We start from the raw sequence: 23,869 nt of genomic DNA, 5'->3' as shown, positions 1-23,869 counted from the left end.
GAGAGGCCTCCCCACCCAGTGATGACCAAGGGGACCCTGTGAGGTGGCCTCAGCCCACCCTCACCCCTGGCCAAGCAGGGTGGATGTGGAGGGGGGCAGACCAGTGACAGACAGACATGGAACGGTTTCTGGGTATTATGGGCAGTTTCTTTATTACATTAGCTTAGGCCAGCTGCACAAATCTCTGGGAGGTAGGTAGTCAGTTCTCCATTTCATGGATGGGGAAACCGAGACTCAGAGATGAAGCACTTTTATCTGACCACTGTGGCTTAGCTCAGAGAGACAGGGAAGGAAGAAAGGCTGAGCTCCCAGTCCTGCCCTGGGTCAGGCCAAGATTGGGAAAGAGCCTGGGAGGGCTGGGAACAAGGGAGCCCCGTCCTCGTTTGAGGTGGCACATCCACCCACAGTCAGACTCCAAAGTCAGGCCTCTGGGGCACCTGAGACCCCCAGACAAAGGTGTTCACTGAGAGCAGAGCAAGGCCGGTCAGGAGCTGCCCATAAGCCCCAAGTGGGGTTGGTGTGGGGTCTCTCCTTCTCCCCCTGGCTCGCTGGGAGCTGTGCTGCTGCTCTTGGCTTCAGGGGCCTCCGCTTCACCCCGATAACACTGGCCAAAGCTGTGGGGGAGAGCCAAGAGGTACTCTGAGCCTGGATGCCAGAGAGATCACGGATATGGGCTGAGGACAGGGGACGGTGAGAAATGGGGACACAGAAGGAAGCAAGGGCAGCATGAGGTAGCGGGGAAGTGAAGGGCCAGGGTCAGAGATGCAGAAGGGGAGGGGCGGGCTCAGAGCCCAGGGCAGCAGGGCGAGTGCCAGGGCAGCAGGGCAGGGATGCTGAAAAGAACAAGGTGGGGCCCCCTCTTCACCACCACCACTTTTGCCCTCCCTCCTCTCCTGACATACAAACTCTGTATTCTGGAATCCGGAGGCGGGGGGTGGTCTCCCTTGTGGCTGGAGAGCAGGAGCCATGAGCCATCCTCATCGTCACTGAGGCAGAGGAAAGAGAAAAGTGGTGAGGGTCACTGACCAAGGCCAAAAGGGACAAGGGGAGTACAGCTATGGCCAGCCTTCTGTGCAGCCCCCAGGAGCAGGCAGGGGAGGACAGAGTGACAACACAACCCCCAAGTCTGGATAGGAGACAGTGGGGAGATGAAGGATATCTTGAGATTTTTATTTTATAGCCTGATGGGCAGTGGGCCCCTGACAAAGCTGTAGTTTAAGTCTTTTTGTTTTTGTTTTTCTTTTTCTTTTTTTACTAGATTACCGATGTATTACAGAACTCAGGAGCAGGCAGACGAAAGAGAAGCACAGGGCACGGTGTGGGGGAAAGGCACGGGGCTTCCATGCCCTCTTCAGGCCCATCATCAGCCCCTCATTGCCCTGTGCTCACCAACCCAGAAGCTCTTGGAAGCCAGTCCTACTGGCTTTCTACGGAGGCCCCACAGCTACAGTCTTACCCCTCTGAGAACAGACAGACACAGCCAGGACGGGGACCGAAAAACGAACGAGGAGAGACAGCACTAGCAAGGCTCTTCAGCAGGAGGCATAGCGAGCATAGCGAGTGAGATCCAGGGAGAAGGGTGACCAGGCTGGAGCGACAGACTCTGCAGGGCAGGCTGTAAAATAAGCTCAGGAGGTAACCAGGCCAGGTTAGCGAGTTCAAACACTGCTAGACTAGAGTGGTAGGTTCAAGGGGTGACTAGTCTGCAGCAATAGGTTTGGCCTGAGACAAAAGACTCAAAAGATAGCCAGGCTGAAGGGGGGGGGGGCGGTGCAGAGTAGGTCAGCAGACTTGAGAGACACTAGGCAGGCCGAGAGCACGACCAGGCTGGGCCATCAGGCTCAGCAGGATGAATGGAGGGCTGGCTCAGTGAGAAAGGAGGTAGGGACTTACCTGCTCTCTGCTTCCTCTGGGGTCCCTAACATCTTGGCCTTGATCTTCTTCCGCTGCTTCCTGACAGCCACCTTCATGGCTTCCAGCAGGAGCCCAGGGACCCTGTGGTCTGTGAGCAGCTCCCTACAGGGCAGGGGAAAGGGCAGGGGGAAAGGGCAGGGGGAAAGGACCGGGTTGCCAGCAGTGAGTCTCACACCAGAGAACCCTTTTCTTGAAACACTTAGCCTTACTAACAGCCCCCAAACCTTAGCTTAAGTGTCAAGGCTCCTAGTGACCCTTTGTACTGCCCCTCCCTCATTTGGGTGAAGTCCCAGGAGGGCAGGGGCTGTGTGATTCATGTCCTCCCAGTGTCCAGCAGTGTCTGGCACATGTCACTGAACCAAAGAATGAGGCAGGTGACCTGAGTGAGGCCCAGGAACAGATGTGACTGGAGCGCCTCAGCTTCCTAGCCCCTGCCTAGCGCCCTCACCGCTGGAAGTAGGCCAACTCCTCCTTCAGCAGAAACACATTGGCTTTGAGCTCATTCCGCTCCTGAAGGATCTGCTCAAGCTCCTCTCGACTGAAGCCACACTGCCCCACGTTGGAGGGATGCAGTGGCTGCTGCGGGGCATCCTCCTGCAAAGGGTGGCTTGGTCTCAGAGGGCTGCCTTGGTTGGCGTTTCTCTGCCCCTGGGACGTCACAGGAATGCTAGAGGGAGTGACCGGCAGGGAGACTTGGGAGGCAACGGCGCTACAACAGATGACAGTGCTCTAGAGGAGAGTGGGACAGAGTCTGGGTGGGGGACATACTTGTGTGCCACCTTCCAACTTCCCCCTGGACCTGCTACGCAGCACAGTAAACCTTTCCAGAGTGCCCAGGTACCAGATGCTGTCAGTACTGGGAAGGGCCCTTGACCTCAGTGGGCACTGACCAGGTCCTCCTGGGTCCCTGGGACTCCTGCTTCGGCGGTCAGCCGCTCGGGCTCCTGCCTCTGCTCACACCCAGGACCCCCGGCCTGTTCCCGTGTCCGCTGCTGAGCCAGCTCCACGGCCCCTTCACGCCGCAGCTCCCGCTCGCTCTCACGGTCCCATGCGGCGCGCAGCTGGGTTTGCACCGCGGCCAGCTTGTGCCGCAACTCTGCATTCACCAGCAGGAGGCGCTGCAGCTGCTCCTGCAACTGTGGGCAGAGCAAAGGACAGGGCTGGTGGGCGAGGCGCTGAGGTAGCCCCGCCCCACATAGTTGCCGTCAGAGCCCTTACGGCCTCAGTCTCTTGGCTGCGCTGCAGCAAGTCACGGTTGTATGCCCGGAGTTCGTCCCGCTGTCGGTCGGTCACCTCCTTGAGCTGCTGCAGCAGAGCGCGCTCCTCTGAGGAAGGGGTGGTCTTAGCAGCAGCCCGCGGGAAGTAGGCTCTGAGCCTCCCCCACCCCATCCCTCCGCTGGGCCACCCTCCACACTCACCCTGTGGACCGCAGCGCAACTCTCTGCGGAGGTGCTCGTTCTCCTCCCGCAGCCGCTGCAGCTCCAGTTCGGCCTGCAGCGCCGACACCTGCAGCTGGGGAGTCCGAGCCCTCAGGGTTAGGCCTCCACCAGCCCCGCAGGTGGCAGAGAGAGTGGACAGTGACTCACCGAGTCGGGGGCGGGCCCCACGGCAGCCTTTTCCAGTAGCTCTAGCGCCCGCACCACGAGAGGCACGAGCCCCGCCGCCGCCTCCGGCCCAAAGCGGCGTGCTAGCTCCTTCAGCTCAGTGCCCAGGGCCCCGGCTAGATGGTACACGAGCTCCGCAACCCTCTCCACCCCCGTGGCCGCTGGAGACCCCCAGCCCTGCTCCCCAGGCGCCGCTCTCTTGGGCTCCATATACTCCGAAGGCCAAGGGCTGAGAGTCACTCCCCCAACCCTCACTGGTGCAGGAAAAAGCCAAACAGTTCCCGCCCAGGAAGCAGTTTAGGTTAGTAGAGGGTGGGGTAGAAGCGACAGGGGAGGAGCGAGTAAGGAAAACAGCGTGGGAGGAGACAGCGCCCTGGGTCCCCTGGGCCCTGTCCTGTGCAAGTTCCAAGGTCACAGGAAGCAGGACAGCTAACCTCCAGCTAGGCGTCCAAAAGCCGAGGGCCAGGGCTGTAAGTGGTCACTTTCGTCAAGCCCTACCCAGTGCCCAACCCAGGCTCCGCCCCCATGTCTGGCGTCATTGGGCCCCACTTGGCTGCCTAACACACGGGCATATGAGGGCTGCCACTGACCTCAGCCAGAGGCAGCCAACAGTCCAGCCACGTGCCTATTTCCCTGTCAGGAGTGACACAAAGCTTAAGGGGCTAGACTGGGCACCAGAGCAGCAGAGAACAAGCCACAAGCTTTCAGACTCAGGAAATGGCAGCAAGGAGTGATGATCTGCAAGCATTTTGGGGCAAAACCCGCAAATGTGGTGAAGTAGTAGGAGTGTGAAAGCCCAACCCCAGCACCTCAGTTCCCTGAGTCTAGGGGACATTTAGCCCCACAGCCTCTGAATAGGGGTCCTCCGCTCCCCTCAATGCAGAGCTCAGCACTTTGCTGTTAACAAGTCTAACCTCTGGCAATCCTACACCCAGAATTTGAGCTCAGGGGAAAGAAAACCTCAAAAACTCCAATTTATACAAAATTTATTATACTCTGTTTAGAATTACAAGCCACCAGGTCAACAATACAACAAGCACAAAATACAGGAAAAAGGGGCCAAGCTGCTGAATGTCACCAGCTTGTCTGTGGGGTTAGAAGGCTCCAGAGCCTTTGGGGAGTCTGAGGCAGGAGAGGTGAGGGAACAACTAGGCGTAGAGATCCTCCCGGTCCGCGGAGTACACCTCGCCCTCCTGCAGGAGGGCGAAGTTGAGGAAGTGGGAGGGCCTGTGCACCTCATGGTAGAACTCCTTGGGGTTTGCCAGCTGCAGCTCATACTTCATGTTGGGATCGTGCCGTACACCTTGGGGTAGATGAAAACGTCCAGTGTTACCAAGGGCCGTGTGCCTCACCCAGCTGGGGGCCTAGGGCCACCACCAAAACACAGCCAGGCCCCAAGTGCTAAGGATGATGGCCTAACCCCACCCCCACTTTCCAGTGCTTCCCCACTCACCCATGAAGTTGTAGTTCCACGAGGACTGGGCAGGGACCATAAAGAAGCCAAGGAAGCGGTCCGACAGCAGCATCTGGACCCTCTCATAGTGCGAAGGTAGGTAGCCCTTGGGGTTGTTGCCCTTGTCTGTGTTCTGGCGGCCCCATTCGTAGCCACTGGGCGTCAGCTTGTAGGCTGTCAGTGTGCAGGAGCCTGGCGTGAAGCTGAAAGAGGGGTGAGGATGAAGTCAGGGCTTAGGCCGCCATTCTGGTCCCCAGCCTGCAATGCCGATCCCACCATGCTTCCTCCCAAGGGGGCTCAGGCCCACCTGCAGGTGATGATGATGGTTTTCTCGCCGTCCCAAGATGGGTTGTCAGCCATGATCTTGGCATGGGTGGTGACATCCTGGGGTGACAGCTGGGGGGACTCATTGGGCTGAGTGTGGATCCAACCTAAGGGTTCCATCTCCTACAGGCAAGAATGGTGAACAACTATTTAGAGCCCCATCTGCAGGCAGGAATCCCACTGATGAGAACAACGTGCGTGCCTCCCTCCCACCCCCTGCCCCCGACAGCAGAAAGCACCCGTTCTCCCACGCCCCCACTGACCTTGAGGTACTCATGCTGGGGCAGCTGGCTAGGCAGGTGCACGGTCTGGTGGGTGCCCCACTGCGGTACCATTACGATGCAGCGGATCTCCTTCACCTGGGGGTTATCCGGGGGGCTCACCCCATACAGGTATCCCGCAATCTGTAGACAAGGGGGTCAAGAACCGAAATGATTCTTAGTGCCAGCCTAGACTCTGGGCTGTTGGCCCTGTGTTTGCTTCCCTTCCCCAAGAACAAGGGCCGAGTGTCTCAAAACGCAGTCGCAGCCCACCATCTCAGAACCACCTGGGGTGTCTGGTCCCAACATTAAACACGGCTCTCGTCTCAGACTTACGTCAGAGTCTCTCGAGTCGTGTCCAAGAACCTGCACTGCTCACATGCTCCCCAGCTGATTATTTAATAGTATCCATAAACAAATGAGCACGCAAGTACACAACTTAGGAACACATCTTTGAAACCAGCTCTAGGTGGTATTTTAAATTTAACATTGCCATTGACAAAGTTAAGAGGACCTGTGTTCCTATTAACTCACCCACACAGGACACTAACAGTCCTTCCAAATTCACCAAACAGAGGCCATGTATGGTGTTTTAGAACACATGAATTTCCCTGACTACTTGTAAAGGTGAGCATCTTTTCACATCATGTTTGCCATCTGTAGTTCCTTTTCTGAACTATATTCATATTCTTTGCCCATTCTTCTACAGTTATCCTTTTAAAAAAACCAACTTTTGAAAACTCCCTATTCTAGATTCTAATCCATTATATCCAGTTATGCAAATATTTTCTTTCCATTTTTAGTTTATCTTTTTTGGTATTCTTTGTCACACACAAGTTATTCAACTTTTTAAAAATCTTCACCCAAGTCCCTGGCTGGTGTGGCTCAGTGGAGTGAGTACTGACCCTCAAACCACAGGGTTGGTTTGACTGCTGGTCAGGGCACACGCCTGGGTTGTGGGTCAGGTCCCCAGCTGAGAGTGTGTGAGAGAGGAAACCACACATTGATGTTTCTCTCCCTTTCTTTCACCCTCCTTTCCTCTATCTAAAAATAAATTAAAATCTTAAAAAAAAAAAAAACTTCACCCAAGGACTTTACTGACTTTAGGAAGAAACAATGATCTGTTGCCTCCTGTAGGCATCCCGACCAGGAACCAAACCCACAACCTTCTTGGTGTACAGGGACAACGCTACAACCAATTCAGCCACCCAGCTGGGACCAGCCATTCATTTTGATTGTGGTTTTGTGCTCCGTGTCTTCTTTAAGAGTGCCAGCCCAAAACTAAGGTAATAAGTATTTTCCTCTAATACTCTACAGTTTATTTAGTATTTTACATTCAGCTCTTTACTCCACCTGGATTTTATTTTTGTAAATAGTGTTAGGTAGGGATCTAGATTTCTTTTTCTTAACTGTTTCAATATTATAAGGCATTCTTAATCCTATAGACTTGATATACCATATTTACTATATACACACGAATCTGTTTATACTATTCTCTTAATTGTCATAACTAAATAATGTTCTGATACCTGGTGGGGCCAAAACCCTTCTTGCTGTTTTGGCTATCCTTGTACACTTACTTACCTATGCATCCTGAAACCCGCACCTCCAGTTCCAGAAATCCTAGGTGAGCTTTAGATACATAAAATGTTTGGGCACACACTGTGGCCTAGCTGAACACACTTACTTACTTGGGCCCGAAGGTCAGATATGCAGATGAACTTCTTAAGCACATTCTTGGGAAGGATATAGGTGTAACCAGTCTCCTTGATGTCGTCAGATGAAACATAGATGTGATTGGTCCTTAGGTGCAGGTTGGCAGCCGAGATGGCCCTAAAAACAGGAAGGTGTGTCAGCACTTCTCAACCCGAGCACCTCAGGTAGCACCAGCAGGCCCTTCCATCCCTAGCCCTCTCCCCCCTTACAATACCTGACCCTCCATTCAGTTTTAGATGAAAAAGTCTGGGTCTCGTAGTTGCTGGTGGTGGAGGTGATGATCTCATCACCATGCTTGTTAACAGTGCGCGTCTGTGTTGCAGTCAGCTGTGACTGTTCCTTGGTCTGCTTCTCAATCTCGGCTATCTGCTGCCGTTGCTGCGAGGGTGCTGAGATCTCCATTCCCAGGATGATGTCTCGAATTTCTGACTGTGTCAGTGATGCCACATTCACACTGTGGGGACAGTGTAGGTCATACCACAATGATCCCTTCCCCTTGGTCACTTATGCCTCAATGGTAAGAATGTCACTTGGTACAGGGGAGCCCATGTTATCCTAGACAATCCCAGAGGGACACTTGTAAAGGAAGTGTGAAGTGGAGATATACTAATATTGATAAGAATCATCACATCCTAGAATGGCCCTGTGCACATGCACCTTTCAGCCACACTCAAAACAGCTGAGCATCCACACCTCCCACTTTCCCTTGATAAAAAGTGCCCTAGTGCCCTGGCTGGTGTGGCTCAGTAGATTGAGCACGAGCCTGCGAACCGAAAGGTCGCTGGTTGGATTTTCGATCAGGGCACATGCCAGGGTTGCAAGCCAGGTCCCTGGTTGGGGTGTGCAAGAGGCAACCAATCCATGTATATCTCTCACGCACTGATGTTTTTCTGTTTGTCCCCATGTTCCCCTCTCTCTAAAATTAAAAAAAAAAAAAGTTGCCCTAGCACAACTGTTTTTGAAAACAGAAACCCTAAAACATGTTCTCAGAGCTGGTACTGTCAGTCAACCTACCAGACACCTGGAAATCTACAGACACTTGGCCCCCACAGTTGACAGGGAAGGACAGGGAAGAAGGGGATGTGTGTGCCACTTGCAGTGGCACCACAGGGTTGGGAATGTCAAAACGTCTTATATGGACAATAAAGAAACACCCTGCTCAACACGGCAACAGTGCCTCTGTTGAGAGATAATGCCCAGAAGTCAGTATGAAGCCCCAAACACAGACGCTTCCTTCACTATTTGAAGACACTACCTTTCTTCTAAAGGTATCACCCAGGACAATTTCTTGAAAAATGTCTGAGCCTAAATGTTTCAAAAAAACCCAGAAGCTATACACTGAGCCATTTGTTTCACTCTTTTTGGATCTTGCAGCTGTCTCCCCATCGCCCCACTCACTTATTTTTCTTGCCGTAGTCAGCCAAGATAAGATCCTTGAGCTGCACCTCCACCTTAATCCATTCCTCGTCAGTCAGGGTGGGCCAGATGTGGTGTGGCTCTGTAATAGTGGTCTTGTCTGGCTTCAGGATCACCTTCGCCCGGTCATTGTTCACATGCAGAGCACGCAGAATCAAGATGAGGCGGGAGAAAGCCTGGGAAGAGATGAGGCAGCGTGAGGGGAGGTCAGTCACTTCATGTTCCCCCGCCTACCTTGTACCGTTCTTTCAGGGAACCCAGGAACTGATTTCAAGTTCTAAGGTGCTATCCCCAACCCCTCAACGTGAGTGAGTCAACTTGATATGCAGAGCACAGAGTTGCTGTCTATAGGCTGAAGATGTGAACATAGCCCCCATTCGCAACCTGCGGTTAAAGCCAAGGCACAAGATTTTCTCGTGGCCTCAAACCCACTCTTAAAGTGACCCTCTTTGTGAGGTGGCTTCATACCGTGTAGGATGAGATAGTCTTGAGCCAGTCATCATAGAGGTTAAAGAGAACCATCTGGGGCTCAGTGGCTTTCAGGATGAGGTCCCCAAACTTTTCCACCTTGAGACAAGCCTGGAAGGGGAGCTGGAGCTCGGACCCTTTGATCACGATATTGGGGAAGTCCAGCAAGTGCACCTGAGACAAGATCAAATCCAAGATTAGAAACACAGCCTGTGGGTCTCGGCCCTCCTTTCTTCCACGGCACCCATCTCTCACCTCCAGTGGGTCCAGCATGCCCTTCCGGGTGACGATGATCTGCTTAGGCTGCTCCTCCACCGGGAGAGAGCGGATCAGAGCAGCCACTTCCTCAGCTGTCTTCCACTTAGCCAACTAAAAAGAAAGAGAAGGAAATGAAAATTTAGTCTCCACCCTCCCAGGTAAACTACAACAGATGATCCTAGTCTTAAAATAACCAAACTATGCTTCTATTGAGCACTGCTGTGGAACATTAGGTACTTCACAGGTAAACTAAAATGGCCTCTCCCAAAAGGGTTTATCAATCTAGCTGGCTATAGAAAACCCATACAAGCTGGTATTTGATTATACTATACTATATCAGGGATAAAAGAAATTAAGGATAATCCTGGCTGGTGTGGCTCAATGGACTGAGTGCCGGCCTGTGAAACCACGGGTTGCCAGTTTGATTCCCCGTCAGGCACATGCCTGGGTTGCTGGCCAGGTCCCCAGCTGGGAACGTGTGAGAGACAACTGATTGATGTTCTTGTAGATATATGAGCAAAGCCACAAAGGGGGAGAGGAGCAGCAGGGTTTTGGGGACTAGGATCCTGGACTAATTGCAAGAGGAAGACGCTATAAAGGAAGAGAGGTTGTGGCTGGATAGGTATTTGACAGGTGAGAGCCCAGTCAAATACCAAGCGTCTAGGATGCCAAAAAAGAGTTAATTCAGCAGTAAGGGGCAACCAAAGGCTTTGAGGTAGAGAAGAAATTTGGTGAAAGTGGCATTTAAAGAATGCTTCTTCCCTTTAGAAAGATGATTTTTGGTAGCCCTGTTCAAGAGAGGTTAGAGGTAGGAGATTCAGAAAGCAGAGGGACCAGCTAGTAGGTGATGAGGGACCACCCACATTCTTGGTCCTCCTATAGGAGAATATTTCCCAAGTTGAGTAATTCAAGGAAGAAGTTCAAATGGGATGTCCTCAATCTTTCCCAGAGAAACAGGAGATTCCTTCTCTCACACATATCCACCCAACCACATACCAAAGATTAAGGGCAAGTTTCTGCAGCTTCTCTGTCCTTTAACTGGCTCACCTGTCCCAAGCGCTTCTGTCCTGCCCACACAGATGTGTGGATTATCTTGAGAAACAGCTGCCCTGTGCGTGGGTTGAAGATGAAGATGGCCCCATTGATGGGCTTGGTTGTCAAGTTCCCTTCAAAGGTCTAAAGAACAATCAAAGCAGTTAGCATGGCCTGGACACAACCACCCTGCCTTCATTCCAATATGCACGCACTTTCCCTGCCACCCCCCCCAAAGGCATCTAGAGTCCCACACCCCATACTGATTGTGCCACTTCCCACCTTGTGAATAGTCACTCTGTAGACATTAGTGTCATCCACAAACCAAATAATCTGGTTGGAGAAAAGTTCGCCATAGTTCTGGGAGGACAGGTAGGGCTCAGTGGGCTCAGATGAATAGAGCTGCAGCCCCTTGCGAATCCGTTCACGTAACACATACAAGGCAGGGTTTGCCTTCATGATCTTGGCCATGGCCTGCTGTATGAGAGGCTTGCTACCTGGGAACCAGTTTCCATAGGCGCTGTGAAGGCAGAAGGGGCAAGAAAAGTTAGACAAGGCTGGTAGCCTCAGGAACAAGGCAAACTGCAACTCTACAGAGGAGGAAGGTTGTTGGCGAGGCTAACAAGTGTCTGCTCGTATCCACAGAGGCAGGGAAGTAAGAGTCAGTGACCCAGAAGAGGAAAGAGCCAAACCTCACCACACCTGGGCCTACTAAAACATGTGCATGTTAAAGTGTGGGGCAGAAAACACATGCTTCTGAGCCCCACCTTACCTGTGCAGGTTATAGGCCAGGTCAATGGCAATAAGCACGCCCGTGGGTGAAGGGTAGATACTCATGTTGTCTGTGGTATAGTCCAAGAACTTGGCTCGGGCATAGCGCTCAATGTCATGAGAATCATAGTCCCCCCAGCGCAACTGGATGTCAATCCAATACTTCTGAGTGGTGGTGCTGTCCATCACATCCCTGAGGGGGGAGAGAGGTCAGGATCCAGGCTTCCAGGAAAGCCACTGACACAGCCACTACATCTCTCAATCACTACACTGGAATCTTAAAACCAAGCCCTCTGCCTGTTCCAAACCAGCAAGACTCCCAGAGAATCAGCACACTTGGCTGAGGGTGTCCAGAGGATGCTGGGGTGGCACTGGCTCCAAGTCAGGAAAAGAGGCTGGCAGGGACAATTCCTATAGTACTACTAGAAGAACAGGAAAACTAAGGTTCCTGGGTGCCTAGGGCTGGGTCATAAGGCACTTACTTGGAGTCTGCCAGCAATGAGGGCCGGGAAACATTCCACTTATAGGAAGCAAAGAGCAGGATATCCGCACAGGAAGAGTTCATTTTATAGGACTTTCGGGGATGGATTGTCTCCTTTTGTACAGTCTCAATTTCCAGTGCATCCAGTTCCTGATCAAACACCTGGAGGCAAAGGTGGAAGGTTATGACTGGCTATGGAAGCCCACTTAGAATAAAGGCTTATAGAACTTAAGATAATGTGGCACCTGGTACCACAATAGAAGACTTGTCCTGAGGGCTTCCAGGGTAGATTTCCCATTCCCAAAAGAGCATGGAGACCTACTTTTCATGGCCTCCTCTGCCCTCAATTCTAGCCCACCTGACACAAGTCCATAACGATGCTCTCATGGATCTTCTGCCACAAGTGAGCTCGGAAGATCTGGATGAGAGAGATCTTCAGCGTGGGGATCTTGCCGTGCATGAAGATACCTGTCAGGTCCAGCTGCACCTGAAAGCCTACATATACCTGGCAGGAAAAAGAGAGTGATGCTAGAGATCAAGAGACTTTGGTTCTCAGTACCTTATTAAAGAAGTAGAAACACTTATTTTTTACCTTCTGATCTCCCAAATCTACCAATCACACTTACATTGGCTCGGTTGATGGTTGGGGACCACCAGAGGGTGAATCTACGGTTGGGAATCTGGTTCAAGCCTGATCGCTGAGCATTAGTTAGCTTCTTCCACTTCATGGACTCCTCGAAACCACTGGCCTTCTCCCTGTGAAGCAGAAGAGACCAGGTAAAGTGATGTACTATCTCCCAGAGCGCTACTGACCTCCTGGGGGTGGCTGCCTGGAACACACCATTATAGAACAAGGGCACACCAGGGATGAGCTCAGAGAGCTGTAACAGGTAGCTATAAAGGGAGAAGAAAATCCTCACCAGAAAAGCCCCTCCCAGGTAGGAAAGTAAGTGCCCTTGAAGAGTGTGTGTTCCAGAATGCCTTCCACACCACCCAGGGCCTGGATCATATCTGTACGGTAGTTGTTCAGGTTCCAGAGCTTTCCATCATGCCGCTGGTGTGTCCACCAGAAAGGGTTCTGCTTCAAAACCTAGATGGAAAGGAAAGCATCATCAAGCTTCTAGATGCCTACTGCCCCAGGTTCCCAGCATGGCCATAGAATCTCTTCATTCAGGGAAGATCTCTCCATTACCCCCTCCATGTACCTGGTACTGCTTAAAGTCAGTTCGCACACGCCAGCCCTTATCATAAGCCAGTGTATGCCGGTCCTTCTGGAAGAGAGTGTTGATTCGAGGAATGCCACGATCCCATGAATCTTCCAGATCTTCCAACGTCAGTCGTCTGCCAAAGAAAAAAGATCGAAGTCAAGTATGTGCCCGTGTGAAGAGTTCAGCATGCCTCCTACCAAGGATAAACACGGTCACATGTAGAGCCTACTTTCTTATTTCCATATAAAAATGTCATACAGGGCACAAAGGTCACCCCACCCCCACAAGACTGCCATGTCTTCCTGGATGCCCACCTGTTCTGAGCAATGGCCTCTTGTCTCTTGAGTGCATACTCAGCCCAGACCCGCTGAGAATCGATGAACTCACTCTCCCATGGCTGTATATAGCGGTACAAGTTGGGAATCAGCTGGTCTTCTTCATGGCTCATTCCTGAACGGAAGTGTGTGATACCTACGTCTGTCTGCTTGGACCACCTGTTTGGGGGCACAACCAAGACCAGAGAAAAAATAAAGTCTAAAAGTAAAGAAACATACCCTGCCCTCAGGGTCTAACAAGATTTTCAACCAAGTCCTACCTGAGGTCAGACTGGGGGATAAGCACATGGCCCATCGAGAGCATGCCGAGTCCACCCAGCTCCTTAGGGGTGTAGAACACAACAGGGGGGAACCGACTCGGCATCTTGGAGTTGAGGCCAATCTTGATACGTGTCTGGATCTTGTTCTCACACTTCACCAGCAAGTCCAGGAGCTCCTGGGTGTTCACTACAGCTTCCCGAAAGTATGTCATAAGGCCAATAAGAGCTGTGTTCCACTTATTCACAATCTGAAGGTAGTAGAAAAGAAGTACATTACAGGTGAGCCAGTGGGTGGGGGGCGGGGGGACCACAGACTACTTAATTCAGTTAGTTATACTGTCCCTAATTCTCAAGAAAGATTTCAACTCAAAGTCAGGGAAGTATGTACAAATCAAAACTACTGGGAGATACTGCTTAACACCCACTGGAGCAGCTGTAGGACAGTGACAAGTGTTAGCAAGAATGTGGAGAAAATGGAACTCTCATATACTACTGGTAGGAATGTGAAATGATAAAGCCATTTTGAAAGACAGTCTGGCAGCCCTGACCAGCATAGCTCAGTTGGTTGAACGTCATCAAGCAAAGCTAAAGGTCTCCGGTTAGATTCCCAGTAAGAGTACATGCCTGGGTTGCAGCCCGTTCCCCAGTCTCTCTTTCTCCCTCCCTTCAGCTTTCTCTAAAATTAAATAAGTAAAATCTTTAAAAAAAAAAAAAAAAAAAAAAAAAGTCCAGCAGTTCCTCAAAAAGTTAAAATGCAGTTACCATGTAGAGTTACCATGTAACCCAGCAATTCTACTCATAGGTATATACCCAAAAGAAATGAAAACATATGTCCACACAAAAATGTGTACCTGAATTTCATAGCAGTATTATTCCTAATACTCAAAAAGTGGGAGGAAAAACCCAAAAGTCTATCAACTGGCAAATGGGTACACAAAATGTGGTATATCCACATGACAGACCATATTATTCAGTCATGAAAAGGACTTAAGTGCTGATATATGCTAAAATATGACTCTTGCAAACATTATGCTAAGTGAAAGAGGCCAGACAAAAAAGGTCACATATGTTACATGATTCCATTTACATGAAATAGCCAGAACAGACTAATCCAGAGACAGAAAGTAGACTAGTGGTTGCTAGGAGCTGGAATGGGGAACAGTAGAAGTGAGTGACTGCTAATGGGTACAGTTTCTTTTTGGGTTAATGAAATGTTTTGGAATTAGACAGTGGTGATACCTGCACAATTTTATGAATATACTGAGAAGTGTGAATTTCACCAATAAAACACTATTAAAAATAAGACCAACTACAGTACATAATCCCAGGGTGGGTAGGGGAAGAAAAAGGGATGAGAAAAAAACTACGAAAAGTACAGAAACTGCCTTCCCACTTGTAAACAACTAAAAAACAAAACAAGGTATATAAAACGGTATTTTCAGAAAACTGGCAAACAGGCAGCACAGCTAGGACCTTGAGAAAAGGAAAACAAATGAAGTGAGCCCCAGCGCGCTGCCCAGTGGCAGTTTCCGAGCTGCAGCACAAACATAGAGGATTAAGGAAAACAGAGCCCAATAGTCTCACTGAACTGGAGAGACCAAGATTAGAGTTCCGGAGGCCAAAGCAGCTAGAAACCGGGGTAGAAGTCCTGAAAAGAAGAAAAGTACACAAAAAGAGATCTCTGGAGATCCATGAAGGGATCGCCCCTAGTTTTTGACTGAGTCCCAATCTGTATACTGTAAACCTCCCAGGTCAGAGAAAGAACCACCAAGATCAGTGAGGGAACAAGTCCCCCAGCTCATAGAAGGCTGGCAAGTTTGTGTTCCCACCAGCCAGAGCAGTGAGACCTTATACTACATGGGAACTGGGTAGAGTCCCCAGAAAGTTATCAACTTAATAGTATAGGTAAATTAGCCTCAGACAACAGGTGCTCTGGATTGGCCATAACCAAGCTTAAAGAAAGCCTCCAAACTAATTCACAAAAAACTAAACTGTACCCTTTAAAGGAATATAACAAATCCCATAAATCAACTATATAAAATTCACAATTTCTAACTACTCTAATTTGAGTGCATTTCTAATGTACTCAAATTATCATGGCATACAAAATAGAAATAACCAGAAAAAAAATCAATCAACAGAAACACCTAGAAACAATAGATGGCGGGATTAGCACACAAGCACGTTTGAAACTATCAAAAAAATCTTGTAGCCCTGGCCAGTGTGGGTCAGTTGGTTGGAACATCTTCCTATAAACCAAAAGGTCGCAGGTTTGATTCCTGGTCAGGGCACATGCCTAGTGTGCAGAGTTAGTCCCTGGTCAGGGACCTGGTCAGGTATGAGAGGTAGGCAACTGATCCATGTTTCATTCTGGCATTGATGTTTCTCTTCCTCTCTCTCTAAAATCTGTAAGAATGTCCTCAGGTGAGGATAAAAAAATAAAAAATGAAATGTTAATCTAAAAAAATCTTGTAATTATGCTTGAGTATATTAAGAAAAACATGAACATAATGAGAGAAAAAGAAGATGTTAAAGACTCAACTAGAGCTTCTAGAGATAGAAATTATACTATCTGAAATTTAAAAAATACACTGATGGGATTTTATTTTCTTATTTTTTAAAAAATTTATTTCTTACCCTGGCTGGCGTAGCACAATAGATTGAACTCGGGCTGCGAACCAAAGCATGGCAGATTCGATTCCCAGTCAGGGCACATGCCTGGGTTGCAGGCCACGGCCCCCAGCAACCACACATTGATGTTTCTCTCTCTCTTTCTCCCTCCCTTCCCTCTCTAAATAAATAAATACTAAAATAAAAAAAAATTTATTTCTTTTGAGATAGAAATGAAGGGAGGGAGAAAGAGAAACATTGATGTGCGAAAGAAACACCAATCAGCTGCCTCTCCTACTCCCCCAACTAGAGACCTGGCCGTTAACACAGGCATATAACCTGACTGGGAATCAAACTGGCAACCTTTTGGTTCATAGGGCAGTGCTCAATCCACTAAGCCACACCAGCCGGCACAACACGCTGATGGAATTAATAACATTGTAAAACTGCATTAGAAAATAATGGTTTACATTAACAAAAATGAAGGCAAAATAAACCCTCTTTCAGACAAGCAAAAGCAGAGTATATTCATTGCCAGTAGACCTTTACTAAAAGAAATGTTAAAGAAAATTCTTTAGGCAGAAGGAAAATACCAGATGGAAATTTGGATCCGCATAACATAATGGATAACACTAGAAATAGTAAGTGGGTAAAATGTAAAAGACATTTTTCCTCATTTTGTAATTTCTATAAAAGACAATATCTGTTTAAAGCAAAAACAGTTGACGAAGTATTGTGTTTATAATACAGCTATAATTAAAACATGATGAAAATGCTACCAAGAATGAGGGGGAAATGGAAGCACAGTGGTGTTAGTTCTTGCCGAGTGGTATCAGTAGTAGACTAGCGGTCACAGTAGTCAGAGATGTATACTGTAAACCCTAGAACAACCAATAAAAAATAAAAGACAAAGAAGCATAGCCAATAAGCAAAAAGTAAAGATAAATTAAAATATTAAAAAAGCACTCAATCCAAAAGAAATCACAAACAGAGGAAAATACAGATAGAATCAAAACAAGATTTACTATATGTCATCTGCAAGAAACGGACTTTAATTATAAAGACACAGGTTAAAAGCAAAAAGATGGAAAGAGACATCCATCCAAAGCTAGGGTGGCACTACTGATATCAGATGAAGTAGACTTCATAACAGAATATTACCAGGAATAGAAGGGCATTTCATAATGACAAAGAGTCAATTCATTAGGAAAATGTATAGTCCTAAATATATCACATACCTAATAACAGGTCTTCAGAATATATGAAGCAAAAAATGATAGACCTGTTAAAGTGTAAGACTCAAAAAAAATCACATAATCATACTCAAGTGTATGAACAATATATATATTCCTTTTGGGGGGTATCAACAGAGTTGCTTCTATCCACAGAAGTATGCATGTGTGTGCCAGCTGTCAGGCCCTTCTCTAATTCTAGCTGTCTCTTCAGGTACAGGGTACAGCACTCCCCCCAGCACACTCCTTGGTCATCACCCATATGCAGGTTCACTGCTCCTTGGACAAAAGGTTTGTCAGTTTGCATTTTGGCATCAGCGAAATAGTTCCCGAGTCCCCTGAGCATGCTAACATTCTGGGGATGACTCTTTGGATTTCCATCTGCTAGCCAATTACTCTTTACCCAACTCTCAGCTATGTTCAACAAAATCTCCTATTTGCCTTTTTAAACAATTACAATCTAATTGTTATGTGGGTAATTTTGTTTAGACTAAGTATATATTTTTAATCCTCACCCAAGGATATGATCTTAGAAAGAGAGGAAAGGGAGAGAGAAACACTGATGTGAGAGGAAAACATTTATTAGCTGCCTCCTACAGGTGCCTCGACCACGGATGGAACCTGCAACCTAGGTATGTGCCCTGACTGGGAAATGAACCTGCAACCATTTTGTGTAGGGGACAACGCTCCAACCAAATGAACCACCTGGCCAGGGCTCAACTAAATACTTTAAAGATACCAGAGCAATATGACTTTCAGAGATTCTTCCATGCTCAAAAAATGTATAATTTTCTTTAAAAATGTCATGTGGCTTTATGCTATAGGCTTGGATACCTTTAATAAAGTGAACAGTGTCTCTGAAGCCCCTGTCACCCACAAAAAGGACTTGAAATGGGAAATAAATAAGTCCTCAATTGTAGCTGGAGATTCCCAACACTCCTTTCTCAGTAACTGATACAAGCAGACAAAAAAATCTTAAGGATATAGATAGGTTTGACCAACGCAATCAATAAACCGACTAGATCCAATTGACATTTATGAAACACTCTACTGAACAACAGCAGAACAGATTCTAAGTACACGTGAAAGTCACAAGATAGATTATATGTGCTAGACCATAAAAATAAGTCTTAATACAGCTAGAAGAACTAAAATTACGCAGAGTATGATTTCTGACTACAATGAAATTAAACTAGAAACTAGTAACAGAAAAATACTTGGAAAACCCTCAAATATTTGAAAAATAAATAGCATTGTTCTAAATAACATATAGATGAAATAAAAACTCATAAGGGAAATTAGAAAATATTTTTAACCGAAAGTGAAAACAACCTATCAAAATTTGAAAGACATAGCCAAAGCAGTGCTTACAAGGAACATTTATAGTACTGAATGCTTTTATTAAAAAGAAAGAAAGGTCCAAAATTGATCATCTTTTTACCTTAACAGATTAGAAAACTTTTATTTAATTAGCAAATTAAACCAGAAGTTAGCAAAAAGATAACATAAAAACATAAATCAATAGATACATTTTCTATTTCAATGAGTAGAAAAAGAATAATACCAATGAAACCACAGCTCATTCTTTTTTTTTTTTTTTTAAGATTTTATTTATTTATAGAGAGGGAAGGGAGGGAGGGAGGGAGAGAGAGAGAGACAGAGACAGAGACATCAATGTGCGGTTGCTGGGGGTTATGGCCTGCAACCCAGGAATGTACCCTGGCTGGGAATCGAACCTGGGGCACTTTGGTTCCCAGCCCGCGCTCAATCCACTGAGCTATGCCAGCCAGGGCAAAGCTCATTCTTTGAAAAGATCAATAAAAAAAGATTAAACCACAAAACACCAAATGATATAAGCAAGACTTTAAGGTAAAGAATATATTAGAATTCTGGCCCTGGCTGGTGTGGCTCAGTGGATTGAGTGCTGGCCTGTGAGCTGAAGGGTCACCCAGTTTGATTCCCAGTCAGGACGCATGGCTGGGCTGCAGGCCAGGTCCCCAGTAGGGGGCACATGAGAGAGGCAACCACACACTGATGTTTCTCTCCCTTTCTTTCTCCTTCCCTTAAATAAATAAAATCCTAAAAAAAAATCATAAAAAAAATTTTTTTAAAGCAGCAACCATTAAGTGCATGGACAGGTAGAGCAGTTGATGTTTCTCTTGCCCTCCCCACCTCCCTCTAAAATCAATCAATTAAGAAAAAAAGTAAATGGATGGCAGAGGGAGAGATAAACAGGCAGAAAACAAGAGGATTTTTAGGACAGTGAAAATACTCAGTGTGACACTTATCATGGACACATGCCACGTGTCACAATACATTTAACCAAACCCACAGACTATATACCACCAAAAGTGAACTGTATGCACTTTGGGTGTTCATGATGTATCAATGTAGGTTCATTGCTGGTAAAAATTACACCACTCTGGTGAGTGATACTGATAAATAGGAAAGGATATGTGTGTGCGGGGCCAGGGAATATACGGGAAACCTCTGTGCCTTCCTCTCAATTTTATTATAAACCTAACGATGCTCTAAGTAAATAAAGTCTTCACAAATAAATAAATAAACGAATGTTGAAACAAAAACAAACAAAAGAGAACAGAAAAATACATCTATTGCCAGGCAAAGGTGTTCTCTCGAGGTCTCTCTCTGTTGACTTTAGACTTCAAGCCATGTAGACATGTTTAAAGGGCTCCCCAGCAGGCAGGACAGAGTGCCTACTGTTTGTGAGGCGGCAGGGACCTAAGCAGGAAGGTAGCCTTACAGCCCTTCATAACCTAAAACTAAGTAGCTGGACCTTCTAAGTCAGTTACCTAACAAGATGTATCTCTATTTTCCTTCTGTTACTCCTGGACCTTTCAAATGAAAGTCTTGTTTAAATATCCCAGTCTTATTTCACAGTTACTACCAGAGCTGAAGAGAAGGGTCCTGGCTCTAAGCTTGGGCTAGAGCACAGCATATACCTAGAGCAAGAATGGTGGGAGCACCTCAAGTGGTAGTGGCAGCAATGACTGCAAGAGTCCAATGGGGAAGGAAAACTTTACGGGGCAGGAATAAGGCCACCTCTAGCTCTACTGGATATTTCTCTTTTACTAGCAACCCTGAAATACCAGGAAATTTTATTTTAAGAAATGCTTTATTTTACCATACCTCAAGAAACAAATCCCAATATTCTAGCTGATTGTAATCTCTGACCCCTCTAATTAATGACAGCATACATTTATTAAACAATTTCCTGAGTAATATAGTTGACCATATGCATTATTTAATTCTCACAAAGCCGGGTAATATATCAGTACACCCATTTTATGGATGAGGGAACTAATGCCCAAAGCGGTGATCTGCCCGAAGTCCCAACTACTAAAGTGAAAGAGTGCTGATCTAAACCCAACTTGATTCCAGAACCTGTCCTTCTAAGCACTAGAGTACACAGCTATCTAACTTCTGACATTCTGCATTATTCAAGCTCTTAACTCTCATACCCATACCCTTGATCTGTCCATTTTTTCTAAGGGCAATGGCCTCTTTCACTCTCGTTCTTCTCACCACCCCACTATAATCCAGGATTCCAATAGGAGCCAGCACCCTTAATTCCCCTGCATACAATCCCTTACCACTCCACAACAACCTTGCAGCAAAACCCCAATCCTAAATCACTGTAATGATCTATTCACTTTCTCCATCCCATCATTGGTTATCTGAGTGCTTCTGGGAAGAATTCACACTCTCACTCACAGTTGTCTTCATTTTCTTGACACCCACTAGGCCCTCAGCATACAATTTCTTCAACAGCCCTACCACACCCCAACACTGTGCCTGAAAGTCCACAACGCTGGCCCTGGCCAGCGTGGCTCAGTTGTTTGGGCGTTGTCCCGCAAACCAAAAGACCTCCGGTTTGATTCCCAGTCAGGGCACATGCCTAGGTTGCGGGTTCCATCTCCCGTTAGGGCTCCTACAAAAGGCAACCAATCGCTGTTTCTCTTTCAAGTTGGTGATTCTCTCCCTATCTCCCTCTCTTACTCTCTCTCTAAAAGCAATAAGCCTGTCCTCAGGTGAGGATTATAAGAAAAAAAATCTGAAACCCCGGACCCCTTACTCCAGCCCAAGCAAAGCTGAAGAATTCAAGACTTGTTATAACTTCCTACTAAATTTATCTACATTCAGCCCTGCCCATGTAGCTCAGTTGGTTGGGGGTCATCCTGATAAGCCAACACTGCAGCTTTGATCCCCAGTGAGGGCACATACAAAAATCAGCCAGTGAATACACAGACATAAGTGGAACAATAAATCAATTTTTTCTCTCTCTCAAATCAATCAATAAAATAAAAATACTTATCTACATTCACATCTATCCAGAACTCTTTTCTGTTATGTTCAGAGGATGTTTCCTCTGCTTGCCTTTTCTACCAACCCTACACAACCCCTCCAGAACACTGCTCCCTCACTTACCACACTTGCACCCTGAACCACTACTGGCTCCTCCTCAATGAAAACAGACCCAAGTCACTCCCATTTAAAAATACCTGCCTTGCCTTACATCTCCCTCTAGGTGGCATCTAATGTCCTTCCTCCTTCCTCCAGCTCTGGCAAACTGACAGTCCTTGCTGTTTCCACTCCCTCACTTCCCATAAAGCCTCATCCACTGCAATCTGGCTTCTATCCCTACTATTTCTGAAACAGCCCTTGCTAAGGTCACCAATGACGTCCAGATTGCCAAATCCAATGGATACTTTTCAGACCTTATCTGACTGAAAGACTCTTAGGCAACTGCAACTGTTAAGTGGCCACCCCCTCCTGACAGCCTTGGCTCCCATGACCCAGCGCTCTCTGTCTGGACACACTGCTGCTCCGTGTTACTAATGGGCCCAAATTCATCTCCCTATACATTTCCTGGATAATCTTGCTCACTCTTGAGCTTTCAACCATCTTCTTTAAGCTGACAGGTTCCTAAAACTGTATCAACTCAGACATCATCTCCAAGCTCCTGACTGTAAAATGCCCCCACTTGGACATCCTAAAGGGACCTGTAAGTTACCCCTAGTGCTCTTACTCTCTCACTTCATTTCTTTCTCTGGAGCTTCAAACTCAGTATTTTTCATCAAATCTAAGAGACCATCAATTTAAGAGGCACTAATCACTAGGGGGGAAATAAAGACATACACATATGTATGTGTTTATCACAGAATTAAAGAAATACATAAATACCTACTGGACACCCCCACCTGGATGTTCTCAGGCACCTCAAAGCGTTTACATCCTAAACTAAACTCATTTATTTTCCCCCTAAACCTGCAATTCTGGTAGTTTTCCAGACGGTGATATCAGTATTTACCCTCCTAGTCACACATGCCAAAACTGAATGTTATTTTGACTTCTTCCTGTATCTCTGGCATCCCATCAAAATGAGGCTCTGCTCATTTTACCTGCTAACTACTTATCTAATCTGTGCTCCTGTCCTGACCTGTACTTTCAATGCATTCATAATTTTTATCTGGACTCAGGTGTAGTTCCCAAACCCGATCTCATATCCCATTCCTCTAAACCCGTCTTCCCCACAGCTAAAAGAGTGAACCGCCTACCACAGAAATCTAAAAAAGTCACTCCTGCCCCGACTGGTGTGGCTCAGTAGACTGAATGCTGGCCTGTGAACCCAAGGGTCGCTGGTTCGATTCCCAGTCAGAGCACATGTCTGGGTTGCAGGCCAGGTGCCCAGTAGGGGGCGCATGAGAGGCAACCACACATTGATGTTTCTCTCTCTCTCCTTCCCTTCCCCTCTCTCTAAAAATAAGCAAAATCTTCAAAAAAGAAAAAAAAAGTCACTCCCATGCTTCAGTAAATCTTAACTCTTACTAAACTTTTTTTTTTAAATACAAACTCTTTTTTTTTTTAAAGATTTTATTTATTTATTTTTAGAGAGGGAAGGGAGGGAGAGAGAGAGAGAGAGAGAGAGAGAGAGAGAGAGAGAGGGAGAGAAACATCAATGTGCGGTTGCTGGGGGTTCTGGCCTGCAACCCAGGAATGTATCCTGGCTGGGAATTGAACCTGGGACACTTTAGTTCCCAGCCCGTGCTCAATCCACTGAGCTACGCCAGCCAGGGCTCTAAACTTTTAACGAACCATGTAATGTCCTCCACAATCTGGCTCTTGCTTATCCATCCAGCCCCCACCCACTAAAAGTCCCAATTCCACCATTTTACTCCAGTAAATTCTCAATTTCTTATAGCCAAATATATACCATGCTAACTACCTTTCCATACTCCTGGCTGAAGGAATGCCCTCCCTCACCGCCTCATCATGTTATTTCTTTCAGGAAGCCTTACCTCTCCTTCTCCCAGAGTGGGCTAGTCATCAACTTCAGCATTCTCAGAGTCCCAAATGATAAAATAGCTCTACTAGAGTTCTAACTATGCATCTGTGTCTCCAACTAGGTACATGCACTCAATGAAGGCAGAGACTCTATCTTATGTGTAGTGTGTCCATGATGCCCTGAAAGCAGTAGTTACCAACTAGCATCAATGGAATAAATG

At 47.1% G+C, this 23,869-nt stretch overlaps 2 protein-coding genes across 3 annotated transcripts in view; both read right to left on the bottom strand.

The window, feature by feature from the left end:
• Positions 1 to 125: 125 nt before the first annotated feature.
• LOC114503183 (Rab interacting lysosomal protein) lies at positions 126 to 3,941 on the bottom strand. 2 transcript variants are annotated; one of them, XM_028520627.2, is made up of 8 exons: positions 3,501 to 3,939; positions 3,333 to 3,426; positions 3,133 to 3,239; positions 2,805 to 3,050; positions 2,363 to 2,508; positions 1,894 to 2,016; positions 903 to 986; positions 126 to 614 (listed from the first exon to the last, which is right to left on the bottom strand). In XM_028520627.2, the coding sequence occupies exons 1-8, from the start codon at positions 3,726 to 3,728 to the stop codon at positions 485 to 487; spliced, it is 1,158 nt and encodes a 385-aa protein (XP_028376428.1). In that variant the 5' UTR covers positions 3,729 to 3,939; the 3' UTR covers positions 126 to 484. The 2 variants fall into 2 exon arrangements, with proteins under 2 accessions (XP_028376428.1, XP_035890295.1); XM_036034402.1 differs by lacking the exon at positions 903 to 986 and having other exon boundaries at positions 3,501 to 3,941.
• A 555-nt stretch (positions 3,942 to 4,496) lies between these two features.
• The window catches only part of PRPF8 (pre-mRNA processing factor 8), a 31,724-nt gene continuing 12,351 nt past the window's right edge, over positions 4,497 to 23,869 (bottom strand). Inside the window, exons 25-43 of the mRNA XM_028519358.2 lie at positions 13,501 to 13,748; positions 13,220 to 13,399; positions 12,903 to 13,038; positions 12,618 to 12,787; positions 12,324 to 12,453; positions 12,056 to 12,202; positions 11,699 to 11,859; positions 11,218 to 11,409; positions 10,728 to 10,965; positions 10,461 to 10,589; positions 9,411 to 9,524; positions 9,156 to 9,329; positions 8,670 to 8,863; positions 7,486 to 7,725; positions 7,247 to 7,388; positions 5,559 to 5,699; positions 5,279 to 5,418; positions 4,972 to 5,174; positions 4,497 to 4,821 (exon numbers count right to left, since the gene is read on the bottom strand). Of these exons, the coding sequence (XP_028375159.1) occupies positions 4,667 to 4,821; positions 4,972 to 5,174; positions 5,279 to 5,418; positions 5,559 to 5,699; positions 7,247 to 7,388; positions 7,486 to 7,725; positions 8,670 to 8,863; positions 9,156 to 9,329; positions 9,411 to 9,524; positions 10,461 to 10,589; positions 10,728 to 10,965; positions 11,218 to 11,409; positions 11,699 to 11,859; positions 12,056 to 12,202; positions 12,324 to 12,453; positions 12,618 to 12,787; positions 12,903 to 13,038; positions 13,220 to 13,399; positions 13,501 to 13,748 (3,234 nt within the window). The 3' untranslated portion in view covers positions 4,497 to 4,666. The remainder of the gene's footprint in view (positions 4,822 to 4,971; positions 5,175 to 5,278; positions 5,419 to 5,558; positions 5,700 to 7,246; positions 7,389 to 7,485; positions 7,726 to 8,669; positions 8,864 to 9,155; positions 9,330 to 9,410; positions 9,525 to 10,460; positions 10,590 to 10,727; positions 10,966 to 11,217; positions 11,410 to 11,698; positions 11,860 to 12,055; positions 12,203 to 12,323; positions 12,454 to 12,617; positions 12,788 to 12,902; positions 13,039 to 13,219; positions 13,400 to 13,500; positions 13,749 to 23,869) is intronic.

Source organism: Phyllostomus discolor, chromosome 8 (assembly GCF_004126475.2).
Source record: "Phyllostomus discolor isolate MPI-MPIP mPhyDis1 chromosome 8, mPhyDis1.pri.v3, whole genome shotgun sequence".
Lineage (NCBI taxonomy): Eukaryota > Metazoa > Chordata > Mammalia > Chiroptera > Phyllostomidae > Phyllostomus > Phyllostomus discolor.
Note: the sequence above shows the minus strand (reverse complement) of the source record. Positions and strands in the feature narration are given on the sequence as shown.

Bases quoted from the DNA above. Each gene is read 5' to 3' on its own strand.
- LOC114503183 (XM_028520627.2), bottom strand. From the start codon at position 3,728: ATGGAGCCCAAGAGAGCGGCGCCTGGGGAGCAGGGCTGGGGGTCTCCA. The intron at 3,051-3,132 runs GTAAGGGCTCTG...CTCTGCCCACAG, and splicing joins GCAGCCAAGAGACTGAGGCC to TTGCAGGAGCAGCTGCAGCG. The intron at 2,509-2,804 runs GTCAGTGCCCAC...CACCCTTTGCAG, and splicing joins CAGGGACCCAGGAGGACCTG to GAGGATGCCCCGCAGCAGCC.